At 59.7% G+C, this 11669-nt stretch overlaps 2 protein-coding genes across 2 annotated transcripts in view; one reads left to right on the plus strand and one right to left on the minus strand.

Annotated features, from left to right (window-relative positions):
- Nucleotides 1-8134, plus strand: part of ETNK2 (ethanolamine kinase 2) — a 10499-nt gene extending 2365 nt beyond the window's left edge. Inside the window, exons 2-8 of the mRNA XM_010579984.1 lie at nucleotides 9-86; nucleotides 3915-4174; nucleotides 6025-6167; nucleotides 6284-6367; nucleotides 6826-7001; nucleotides 7703-7776; nucleotides 7949-8134. Of these exons, the coding sequence (XP_010578286.1) occupies nucleotides 9-86; nucleotides 3915-4174; nucleotides 6025-6167; nucleotides 6284-6367; nucleotides 6826-7001; nucleotides 7703-7776; nucleotides 7949-8021 (888 nt within the window). The 3' untranslated portion in view covers nucleotides 8022-8134. The remainder of the gene's footprint in view (nucleotides 1-8; nucleotides 87-3914; nucleotides 4175-6024; nucleotides 6168-6283; nucleotides 6368-6825; nucleotides 7002-7702; nucleotides 7777-7948) is intronic.
- A 196-nt stretch (nucleotides 8135-8330) lies between these two features.
- The window catches only part of SOX13 (SRY (sex determining region Y)-box 13), a 9004-nt gene continuing 5665 nt past the window's right edge, over nucleotides 8331-11669 (minus strand). Inside the window, exon 12 of the mRNA XM_010579996.1 lies at nucleotides 8331-8377. Within this exon, the coding sequence (XP_010578298.1) occupies nucleotides 8331-8377 (47 nt within the window). The remainder of the gene's footprint in view (nucleotides 8378-11669) is intronic.

An 11669-nucleotide genomic window follows, 5' to 3' on the forward strand; every position in this document is an offset into this window, starting at 1 on the left:
TGGATGAGGGGGACGTGCTGCCCGGAGCGCTGCGGCTCATGCGGGAGCTGAGACCCGGCTGGGAACCGGCGAGGGTGAAAACCAAGGTACGACCCACCGGGGTGGGGGGGGGGGGAGAGCCCGCGCGGCCCCCCCGCGGGGATCTTCCGAAGGGGGTGCGGAGCCCAGCACGGGGGGCTATAGGGTCCTCCCGAGAGGGGGGCTGTGGGGCTGGCCCCGGGGTGCTTATAGGGCCTGCCCTGGGGTGGTATAGAGCTCGCTCTTGGGGGGCTATGAGGTCCACGTGAGGGTGACCGTAGGACCCGCTCTGGGGGGCTATAGGACCTGCCAAGGAGGGTACGACGTCCTGTCCCCCCATCCCCGGTTCTCCACTCTCAGAACGTAACTGGGGCCCGTCGGATGCGCAAAGGTGTGACACTTTGGGGACCCCTCGGGCAGTCACCCGAGCGGTGACTGTGAAGGCAGGTGTGGCCCCAGGGTCCCTTGAAGCCACCAAGGTGGGTGAAGACTGAGGGGATGCCGGGGGTGGCACCTTGCACTGCTGGTTCCCCATCGAGTCTATCCTGCAGGTGCTGCCAGACCCCTGCCTGCACCCAGTGCTGCCAGACCCCTGCCCGCAGGAGTAGCTGCTCCTGGGAACAAGTCTCGCTTGGGTTACTTGTTGGCTTGCACCTTTGCCAGGTTGCATGGGCTTGAGCGCAGGTTCGGATGGGAGCTGGGACTCAGTGCTGGGTTCCTTTTGCACGGGATGGGGCTTGGCTGTCTGGAGCTGGTAGGGCTTTGCTGCAGCGGGTGGGAGAGTGAGGGTGCCAGGTCTCGGGTGGAAAAGCGAGGCTGGTGGTGTCTGTGCCCTCAGTGGGCTCCTGGCAATGGGCACAGGGGTGTGGAGGTGGCAGAGCTGGGTGCACTTTAAACGTATACAAGTGTGTATGCATGTCCTCTGAAGGCACACACTTCCCGTGTGCCTGGAGTGTCATTAAAAATGTATTAATAGCCAAGTGTAATTAAATACAAGAAGCTGCAGGAACATACATATGAAAGGGCAGATGGCAATAGGCAGGAAGCTGGGAGTTTGAGTTCCTCAGAGCACATAGTTGTAGGGGCAGGAAATGTCTCGGGCTCTGTGCAGCACCGAGCACAGACCTCGGTGGCAATGGTTGTTTGAGAAGGACCCCGGGTCTCTGGTATCCAGGCTCTCTTCAGGCATCAGAGGGGGTCAGTGTTGAACAGCAGCTTGTGCGTGCGTGCGTGTGGTTTTAATTAAAAAAAAAAAAAAAAGCAGAAAAAAAAAACCTTGGGAGTTGTGGGGGGGAAACCTCCAGTTGCATTTCCCTTAGCTGCTATTGCAAGAGCTGTTCGGGAGGGGATTGGAGCAGTGCACTGGTCCTCAGCTGGTTCCTATTAGCGTTCCTGTTCGCTTTCCTCCGCGCACTGGAGCGGTTCCCGGTTCACACCACCTCGTTGCACGGTGTCAGTGCTCAGCTGCTTGCAGGGGCCGTACCAGGCTGTGCCGGTGACGCGGAAAAATCTCCCGGTGCTTGGGGCAGGGTGTGGAAGACGGGAAGGAAGAGTCTGGGTGCTTGGCCTCCTCCACATGCCCTCTTCTTGCTGGGGTCTTCAGCCCCCTGTGCTCCAGGTCGTGCCTGCTTTCCAGGACTCCCACTCCTCATCCGTTCAGCTCTATCCCTGGGCAGAAGCATCTCCGTACCGAGAAGGCACAGGCGGTATCGGTGAGTCAGCCAGCCACGCTGTCAGGGAAGCACGCACTCCTCCATCCCTCATCCGGCAATTAGAAGAGCAGCAGCGACGTGGAGCCAAACCCCTGCGAGGACTTTTGGCATGGCTGGACTTTTTTAGCCCAACTTTGGCAACAAGGTGCCCTATTGCAGTCCTGCCCTGGGCTGCCGGCTGCCTGTCGGGCTGGGGAGGGGTGCTGGGGGGGTGCCTGCACGAGGAGGCAGCCGACACGGCGGTGCTTCGGGGGTGCCGAGGGGTCTCGCGGCAGGAACAGCACCGGCGTGTCGGATGGAGCTGCTTCGCTTCAGCACCTTTGCACAGGGCTTGGGTCTTGCTTTGTATTTAATTGCTGCAAGGCTCCTGATGTGGAGTCACACTCGCTTTCCCCCCGCCTCCCTGCTGTCACACAACCGCAGCAGGGAAGGATTTGGGCTGGTAGCAGTGCTGTGGCCCTGCTGATAGCTGACTGCACTTTGGATCTACAAGGAGTAGCACTGGGCATCTGCCAAGCAACCATGCTTGTTCCTCAGGAGCTGGAGGAGCTGCTGCCTCCAAAGCAGGCAAGCCCCTGCGTGCGTGTGTGCAGGTTGCTGATGAACCACGTGTGAGTCTCCAAAGTTAGTGGCCTGGAATTCAGGGGGGATAAGGCTCAGTAATCCCTTTAAACCTGCTGGAAAGGGCTGATCAGGCTGTCGAGCAGCAAAACAAAGCAGCGCGAGGAGGACTTTGCAGGCGAGGCAGCGCTGAGCATCTTGACGTGCGGCTGATGTGCGTGTGGCTGATGGAGGGCACTGGCCCCAGGGTGCACCGTCTTCCGCAGGGATGGGCCGTGACGCTTTTTGCTTGCTGAATTTCTGGCCTCTGGGCCTGGCAGTACAAGGAGAGGAGAGAAATGAGGGTGGCACCGTGGTGGAAACGCAGTTTATCTGCCCTGGGAAAAGCAGCTCGCTTGCTTGAGAAGGTTCAGCCTGGCCCAGCTGCAGCCGAGCGGCAGCAGCCCACCAGGGATGTGGTGGCTGGCTCGCTGCTTGCCGTGCTCACCCCGAATCCAACACCAGCCAGCTGTGTAACGAGGGGTGTTAGCGCCGTCTAACTTCGGGTGTCTCATTCCAGTGCTTTGAGTTTCCCTTGGGAGGCTGCATGGGGAGCCCTATATATAGGCACCCTATACAGGAGCGTGAGTTGCTGAGTGGGATGTCTAAAATTAGCTGTCCCACCCCCGAGCACCGCTGCTGCCGTAGCACGTGCCCTCGCCCCCCCCCTCCCGCTCCGTCAGCATCACATCTGCTCCGGCTCCCCGAACCCAAAGGGGATAAGGAAATCGCTCTCGTGGGGAGCAGCGGGACCCCGGCACGCTCGGCCTCGGTGCCGAGCAGGAGCCGCGTGGGGCTGAGCATCCTGCCTGCGTGGGGGACAATGGGGCAGGGGTTTCCCGAGGAGCGATGGAGACCCAAACCCCTCTGTGCACCGGAGGCGACTGAAATCACTGCAGGATTGGGAGAGGAGCCCGGCGCAGGCGGCAGCGGCAGCCCCTGCATGTGCACGGGCAGGCGGCCAAGCCGGGGCGACGGGAGAACAAACCTCTCTTTCCATCTGTGAGAAGCCATCAGAGCAATGACACGAGACGTCCCCAGCAGAGACATCCCTGCCTATCAGCGACCCGGCCCCGTGGGGAGGGTCAGGGGGAGGAGACGGGGTGGTGGTGTTTGCTCCATGTTGTTTGCCGGGTGTTTGTGGGTTGTTTTATTTTTTTTTCATTTTGTGCCAAAAGATTTATGCTGATTGTTTGGGAGCGATTCCCGGGGCCGCTCGAATGCCAAGCGTGCTGGCGGCACATCTGGCCTGAGCTGTTCCTGAGCTTCCAGGTGAAAAATGGCAGGATTTCCACCCAAACCGCCGGCTTTGTGCAGCTGAAGCCTCGTGCCTGTGGCCCTGTGCAGAGCCCCAGTACGAGTGCGAGACTCGAGGCCTTGCAAACTCATGCCATCTGCTGCGGGAGCTTTCCTGGCTGCCGTGGGCACTGCTGCTTCATGCTTTCTTTTGCCCGTTGCCTGTTATTGCCTTTGCCACGTTGCTTTCTCCCTGGAGTATGCTGGTGGGAAGGGGGTTTCCCCCACCCCCAGCTGGCGCGGCAGGGATATACAGGCATCCGCTCTACCACCCTTCTCCCCCTCCAGCTCTTCACCGATGGCATCACCAACAAGCTCGTGGCCTGCTACACGGACGAGGGCATGGCGGACGCGGTGCTGGTCCGTGTCTACGGCAGGAAGACGGAGCTTTTCGTGGACCGGGAGACGGAGCTGAGGAACTTTCAGGTGCTGCGTGCCCACGGCTGTGCCCCCGACCTCTACTGCGCCTTCCAGAACGGGCTCTGCTACCAGTTCCTGCCGGGCATCGCGCTGGGGCCCGACCACGTGCGGGACCCCCACATCTTCAGGTGTGCAGGACCCCCATGTCCTTGGTTGTGTGGGTCTGGAGAGGAGCCATGGGACAGGGGAACCAGTGCTTCTCTGGGCATGAGGGGTTTGCTCCGTGTTGCCAGCGCTCCCGCTCACTCCCTTTGATCCAGACTGGTGCTCACTGATGTGCACAGACCTGGGTGGTGCTGGGTGATAAATGAGCCGAACTGCAGCCGGGTTTATCACCACGTGTTTAAAGCATCAGCTTTTGGTGAATAGAGATTTTGTGAGAGCCACGGCTTTTATCTGAACTTGCCCTGAAAAAGTGAATGCTGCTTTTGACCCAGACAAGGTCTTGAAATACTTCAGAGGTTTGTAGCTGAAGTGGAGGGGAGTTTCAGCTGTGCTGACCTCGCGTTTTTAAACATAGCTTTCAGGAAACGTCCCTCAAAGACGTCTCAAGGCTGGTTTTGAGGAGCGCTCCTCTTGGGGATGCTGCTGCACAGCCACCTCTCACCCACGCATCTGCCTTTCCTTCCAGGCTGGTGGCCCAGGAGATGGCCCGGGTACACGCCATCCACGCCAACGGGAGCCTCCCCAAGCCCATCCTCTGGCAGAAGCTGCACAAATACCTCACCCTCGTGAAGACGGAACTCAGCCCAAAGGTATCCAACCCCAGGTAAAGGCAGAGGGATCCCAAAGAGCCAGGCTCTGGCTTGGGCATCCGCTGCCCACCCATCTCTAAGTCTTCCCCGTATGGGACCGGGGGGAAGAGCCCCAGTTCCCAGGTAAATCCTCCTTGGGTGTCTTGGGTTGGTGAGCAGAGCTGGGGATGGTGTCGGGGCTGGATCTGGCCACGTGGCCACTTCTGGATCACAATCCCTCCGTGACCAAACTCACGGCCAAGCACCCAAGAGCAGGTGGGATGGAGGCATCTCCCTGCACCCATCACCTTCCTTCTGCCAGTCTGGGAGCGGTGTTAGAGCAGAGACAGCTCTGGGTTGTGTCTGTACAGCACCCAGGCAGGATCTGGTCTGAGCCAGAGACTCCCACCTGCTGTAATAATCCGCCACCTCATCCTTGCAAATCTAGCCTGCATTTTAAGCCCTCCCTAGAATAAGCTGAAGCTCAAGCCCTTCTTATGGTGGGGATCTGAGCAGCAAGGTTGAGCTGATGTTGGAGGGGATGCTAGAAACCCAGTATAGATTAAAGCAGCCAGTTCCCACTTCAAACCAGTTCATCCCATTTTTGGGAGCCTGGGTTCATGCCAGGTGAGTGCCGGGGTGTCTGGGAAGGATGCGGGCAGCCCCAAGAGGTGGTAGAGGTGAATGAACCCAAACGCAAGCGAATAATTAACCTGTTCCCTGAGCAGCAGTGGCAAGACACAGGGCTTTTCTCAGCACTCACCCTGCTGCAGGTAGACTTTACCCAAGCCTGCACCTTCAGTGCAGCCAATTAGGTAATCATTAACTGGCTTTCTTCTTGGACTTGAAACTTCTGAGGTTACTGAGAGGGTACGTGCTCTGGCAGAGTCAAAAAAATTCCCGTTGCCTGGGGGTTTGTCAGGTGCTTTGGGAGTGAGGGTTGTGGGGCTTGGTGGCTGGTTGGGTGAATTTGGGGGATGGATGCGGGTGTTAGGGGGGAGAAGGGAAGGGCTGAGGCTGCACCGTGGCGTCTGCTGGGCTCCCTGGGTACCACGCAGCACACCGGAGGATGTCCAAGTCAAACCTGGCCTCCCCACCAAAACCAGCCTCGTTAGCCCCACTTTTTGTCACTGATGAGTTCCTTTATAAAATGCACGGAGGGAAGCGGGGGGCAATGCTGCCCCTCTGCCCCTGAGGGAGGTTCCCCATGAGCAGAATTGATTCCACCCCGTCCCCTTCCCCAGCCTCCAGCAGGATGTGCCCAGCCTGGAGATGCTTGAACACGAGCTGGCCTGGATGAAGGAAACGCTTTCCCAGCTGGGGTCCCCCGTCGTGCTTTGCCACAACGACCTGCTCTGTAAGAACATCATCTACGATGGGACACAAGGTTCGTGGCAGCAGCTTCGCACGCCCGACAGAGGGGTCTGTCCCTCGCCCACCTCCCTGGGGGGCCAGCAGCTCCATCTCCAGCCCCTCTTACAGCCCCTGCCTTTGCCTCCGCAGAGCACGTTCGCTTCATAGACTACGAGTACACCGGCTACAACTACCAGGCTTTCGACATTGGAAACCACTTTAATGAGTTTGCGGGTGAGTCGGGCTCCTCTCTGTGGCACTGAAGGTCATCCCCACCCAGTTCCAGCAGCTGCCTCGGGGTCTCCCCATCCCTGGGGATGGAAGGGGCAGTTGCTTCCCCAGTCCCGGGGTGGGAAATGGGTTAGCTCCTCCTTGGGCTGTCCAGGGTTACAGTGATATGCGAGGGAGGGTCTCTGCTGGCGTTGGGCAGCGTGCTGCCGGCGGTGAGCAGCCTGGCTGTTCCTGCTGGGATGCAATGCCTGCACGAGCCCGGCTCTTAACCATGCAAGGGCTGGGTGGGTGCCTTGAACCAGCAGGTTGATCCCCGGCTTGTGCACACCTGGAGCTGCAGGGGTTTCGCTCACCCGGTCGTGCATGGGGAGAGCACCGTGGTCATGTCACTTTGCCCTGGAGAAACCCTTCCTTTCACCCTTCTGCCCCTCGGGCATCGCTGACTCTGGATCCCCTTGCAGGCGTGAAGGAGGTGGATTACCGCCTCTATCCCAGCAAGGAGACCCAGCTGCAGTGGCTGCGCTCCTACCTGCAGGCGTACAAGCAGCTCACCCAGAGGAACGAAGGAGGCATGGGGGTGGCCGTGTCCGAGGAGGAGCTGGAGGCTCTCTACGTGCAAGTGAACAAATTTTCTTTGGTGAGTGGTGGAGATGGGAAGGAGCCAGCCTCTCTCGAGGGCTGCCCGTGGGATGGGTTTTCCTCTGCTCTCGAGTGAGCCGGGGCTTCGTGCTGCAGCTCGGCTGGTGAGGATGGGGGTGCAGGTACCAGCCTGGGGATTTGGGGGCACCTGGGGCAAGAGGCTGCCCCAAAGAGCCCGGCTGCACCTCGGAGACACTGAGCCCCTGGGCAAAGTCAAAAGATAGGGCTGGCCATCCGCCAGCCCACCGACACGTGTCAAGGGGCAGCGTGTCTCTGATAGCTGTGGCCTTGGACGTCCCTTCAGAGAGGCCAGGCAAAGCCAAGCACAAGGAAATCCTCTTTGGTAAATGCCATGGGCAGGCAGAGCCCATTTTCTGGAAACTTAGGGCAAAATTTCGGCTGGTTTCCTGGCTGGAGCTGCCAGGAGGGACATCCCAGCTGCAAACGCAGAGGCTGGTACCCTAGGCACTTTGTGCGGCTGTTCAGCATCCTTGCTGCTGGCATCCCTCGCCCGGGCTGGGACCAGCCTCCGGAGCGTATAAAAATACATATGTGGGCCAGCCCCAGCTGGCTGTCACCCCGCGTCCTGTCGTCACAGCCGCGGGACTTCTGGGACCCGGCCAGGAGAGGCGCGAGTGACTCATCCCGCGGGCAGGGATGCTCCGTGCCGGTTTCTGATCCTTGTTTTTTCTGTTGCAGGCATCCCATTTCCTCTGGGCATGCTGGGGCCTAATCCAGGATAAATACTCTACCATAGACTTTAACTTCTTAAGGTGAGTCTGCCGGGGCTTGGGGGGCATTTGCTCCCAGCTCAGTTCAGTGTTAAATGACTGGAGCAAGAGGATCCCAATGGTCCCTCTGTGCCAGAGGGATCCTCTGTGGCCAGGGGACACAGGGCTGGGGCAACAAGTATCTTACGTCTGTCCCTCTCTCCTTCCTCGGCAGATATGCAAAGCTAAGGTTTAAACAGTACTTCAAGATGAAGCCAGTGGTCACAGCCCTGCAGATCTCTAAATAGCATCTCCAGCCTGTGAGTCTCCGAGCTATTTTGTCCTTGCTGCGTCCACAGCCCTCGCATCCCCCTCGCCCCTTCCCCACCCCAGCCGGGGGCGAGGGCAGGTCCTGATGGTGGGAAGGGGGAGGAGAGGAGCTCTGACCCGGCCACCGATTAAAGGAGACCCTGGACATACCTGAGACTGGACCGTGAGATGCTAGAGAGGACCAGGGCCTCGGAGAGGCCCCTGCCTACCCAAGGAAGCCTTACCATCGCCTTAACGCCGAGCCCCAGCTCGGACCCGGTGCCCGGCAGGTCCGTGCTTTGCTGGCACTACTGCTGCTTGGCCTGGCACCTGGTTTGCTCCCTCTGTGCTGTCCCTGAGGGGGGAAACAGGTTGCCCCCATCTGCTCAGGAGCCCCCAGAGCTGCCCAGTTGCTTTAGCTGCCCAACGCACACGCTGTGACCATTGCCTTCACTGCTCCTTCTGTCCCCTCTTGCCCTGCCTGTTTGGTGCCACTTGGGCTCTCACCCCCAAACCAGCACCTTCTTTGGGTCCATATTGATCCTGGGCTTGGGGCTGTCTCTGAGCATGGGACCTTTTTTCCACGTGTGGTGGGTGCTGCTGCGCTCTGGCTTGGATAGTGCAAAGTAGCAAGGGGCAGCAACAGCCATGAGCCACGTGGGCTTGGGACCAGGAGGCTTTTGCTGGCAGGCGCTGGGTGCCTGCAACCCCTGGGCTGTGCTCAGCCCGCAGCTGGCTCTGCTTTTCCCCACGGCCATGGTCTCCTAGATTCCCGTTTGCTCCCTGCTCCCATCGTGGCTTCCCTCATAGCATCCTGTGCTGCCGGAGCAAGGAGCTTCCAGCTCTGCCTTCCCCATCACCCCCAGGGCCGGGGGGGTTGGTCATGCCCCTTATGTGGGCACCATCCCTGTGTTCTCCTCTTGGCTCTGTCCTTGCCTGGCACTCCCTGGCAGGAGGTTGAACGGAGCCGACCTGCTCCATGAGCCGCACACAGCTTCATCCCCTGTCACCACTCAGCTGCTCCCCCACCACAGGCTCTGCGAGGGTGATCCTGGCCTGCTGAGCACTGTCCAGCTCGTGACAGTGGTTGTGCATCAGCTGGGAGGTGGAATCAGACCCCTCTGCTCCTACCTTGGCTGGTCAGCAAAGTGGTATGGGGACAAGGTGGCTGTCCCCTCCGCAAGGGCACAGGAACCTGCCCCAGCAAGAAGTGGGACTGTTGTTGCGTCTGGTGTTTGTTTTGGTGCAAAATAAAAGCTGCTGGTAGCTGGAAAATAGGGGATGGCGGATCTGTGGGGACTGGTGCAGGACTTGTGCCGGAGCAGGGACGGCATCCCTGGAGCCTGGGGGTGCATCCAGCCCTTCTCCTGCAGCTGGAGGTGTCCCCTCGCAGGGTGGGTTGACGATGTCCCTTCATGTCCCCAACCTCGCTTTGGGTGCTGCAGGGGAGCAGCAGCTGTGCAGCACGGGAGGGTGTTTGCATGCAGTGCTCGCTGCTTCTTCCCCGTCGGCAGCAACAACTGCTGGGGCTTGTCCTTGTCCCAGAGCGATGCCCTGTGGTTTAAAACAGCCTTCTGTAGAGTTGATCCCCCATCTTCATCGCGGGTGCCCCAGCAGCACCCCGAGGCCCTGCTGGGCTCTGGCAAGGGCAGGCTGGACTACTTGGCTGCAGCAGGCACTGGGCAGAGGAGGCTGAACCCCAAACCTGCTGCCATGTGGGGTGAGACCTTGAGAAAACACAGGTGAGACGTGGGAAGGAGAGGGGAGCAGCTCGGGACCCACCACGGATGGACAGGGCAGGAGAAAGAGCTGAGAAACAGCACACGTGAGAACATGGCAGGGAGCAAAAGCCTTAGGAGGGGGCTGTGCTGGAAGAAGGGGGGGGAAACAAGCACTCCCCATCTATGCTCTGACTGCCTGGGGTGAGAGCTCCCCCTCCAACCCTCGGCTCTCCCCAGCCCCAAGCCGGTAAAGTCCAGACCCAGATCTCTGCTCCAAAAAGTCATTTTTATTGTGCCAAGGGGTGGGGGGGACAATTGTAAACAAGTATGTGAAATATACAGGTTAAGTTACTCATTGTCTTATTAACAAAATAAAGCTCTATCTATATTTACAGTTTTTAAAAAAAAAAAAAAAAAAGAGGGGAAGAGCGGCATCTTTGTCGGGCACATCTGCTTCCAGCCCCCTCTGCAGCACAGCCCATCCCACCCTGGGAGCCGGCACCCCTTCCCCAGGGACCCCAACCCCAGCCAGAGCAGCACAGGGGACGGGAATAAATAAAGCACTGACGAAGGGCAAGAGAGGAGAGAGGTGTTTGCTGGGTGGGCGAGGAGGCAAGATGCTCCCTTGGATAAAGAATCCTGACGGCAGCCCCGTGGGGTGCGGGGGAGCAGCACCGGGGCCCCGATGCTGCAGAGCTGCTGCTCCGGACCCCCCACCCTGGAACCGAAGACATGGGTCCGCTGCAAAGCCCCCATTGCAGGGCTCGTCCCCGCTGCTGCAATCTGGAGCCCGGGCAGCCACAGCTCCTTCTGCACCCCCAGCAAATGTCCCCACTGTGCCAGACTGCAGGCCAGGCTGCGGCTGCGGCCGGAGCAGCGGTGCCCGTTTCTGGCTGTAGCCACAGGGCGGTGCACGGACTCTGTGCACAGCCGGACACCGTGCACGCACAGCCGGACACACAGCCATGCTGCATCCCAAATAACCCTGGGCCAGGCTCTGACCAAAGCAAGGTTGTTGGTTTTTTATCAATATTTTTTTTTTTTTTTTTAAATTGCTGTTATTTTTCTCTCCCTCTCTGGTTTTCACGATGCAGATCGCAGGTGGAGCCTACAGCCTGCAGAGTTGGGGTGCAGGAGGGAGAGGTCCCTGGGGACGGACGGGGCACGTACCCACCGCAGCCAGGGCTTGTGCCCGACAGTGCCTGGGGCAGGGGCTGGCGGAGGGCCAGGGTAACGGCACAGCCAGAGAACAGACACCCGCTTTATTTACAAAGTGGGCCAGAGCTGTCAGGATCACAAAGGGCTCCTCGGAGCCCTTGGCTGGTACTCGGGGCAGGCGAGAGCTAAAAATGGCTCCATGGGAATTTGCTGGCAGGCTTTAAAGACCGAGTGGGAAATGCAGCGGGGAGGTCAGACGGGGCTGAGCGAGGGACAAGCGTGTCCCCATCCCGTGACCCTAGCAGCAGTGGCTGGCGGCTGCAGGTGAGGCTTTCTGCAAGGGACCCATGGGTGCTGGAGGGCTGGGAGATGCTCTGGAGGTTTTCCCGCATCCCGATACCCTCAGGTACCTCCTGGGGGGGCTGCAGGTGGGTGACAGCTCAGCAGCCGTGGCACCCGTATCCCTGGGCTAGGTGGCCTCAGCTCCCCATGCCCCTGCCACTAGAACAAGGCTGAACCAGCCCTCGCCACCTTGCCCAGAGGGGTCAGCACATCCCAGTCATGGCCCCATACAGTGCACACCACTGCTCATCACCCCTCATGGGAAGCCCCCCCCCAAAATGCTGGGATGCCCACCTTCCTGGGACCCATTTGCAGGCAGGCAGCAGTGACTCCTCCGTGCCGGGGTAGGAGCTCTCCTCTGCTCCCAGCACAGCCCTTCAGCTGAGTCCCATCCCATCAGGGGATGCTGTGACCTCCTTTTTGGTG

This window comes from Haliaeetus leucocephalus, unplaced genomic scaffold (assembly GCF_000737465.1).
Source record: "Haliaeetus leucocephalus isolate CR32 unplaced genomic scaffold, Haliaeetus_leucocephalus-4.0 Scaffold68, whole genome shotgun sequence".
NCBI lineage: Eukaryota > Metazoa > Chordata > Aves > Accipitriformes > Accipitridae > Haliaeetus > Haliaeetus leucocephalus.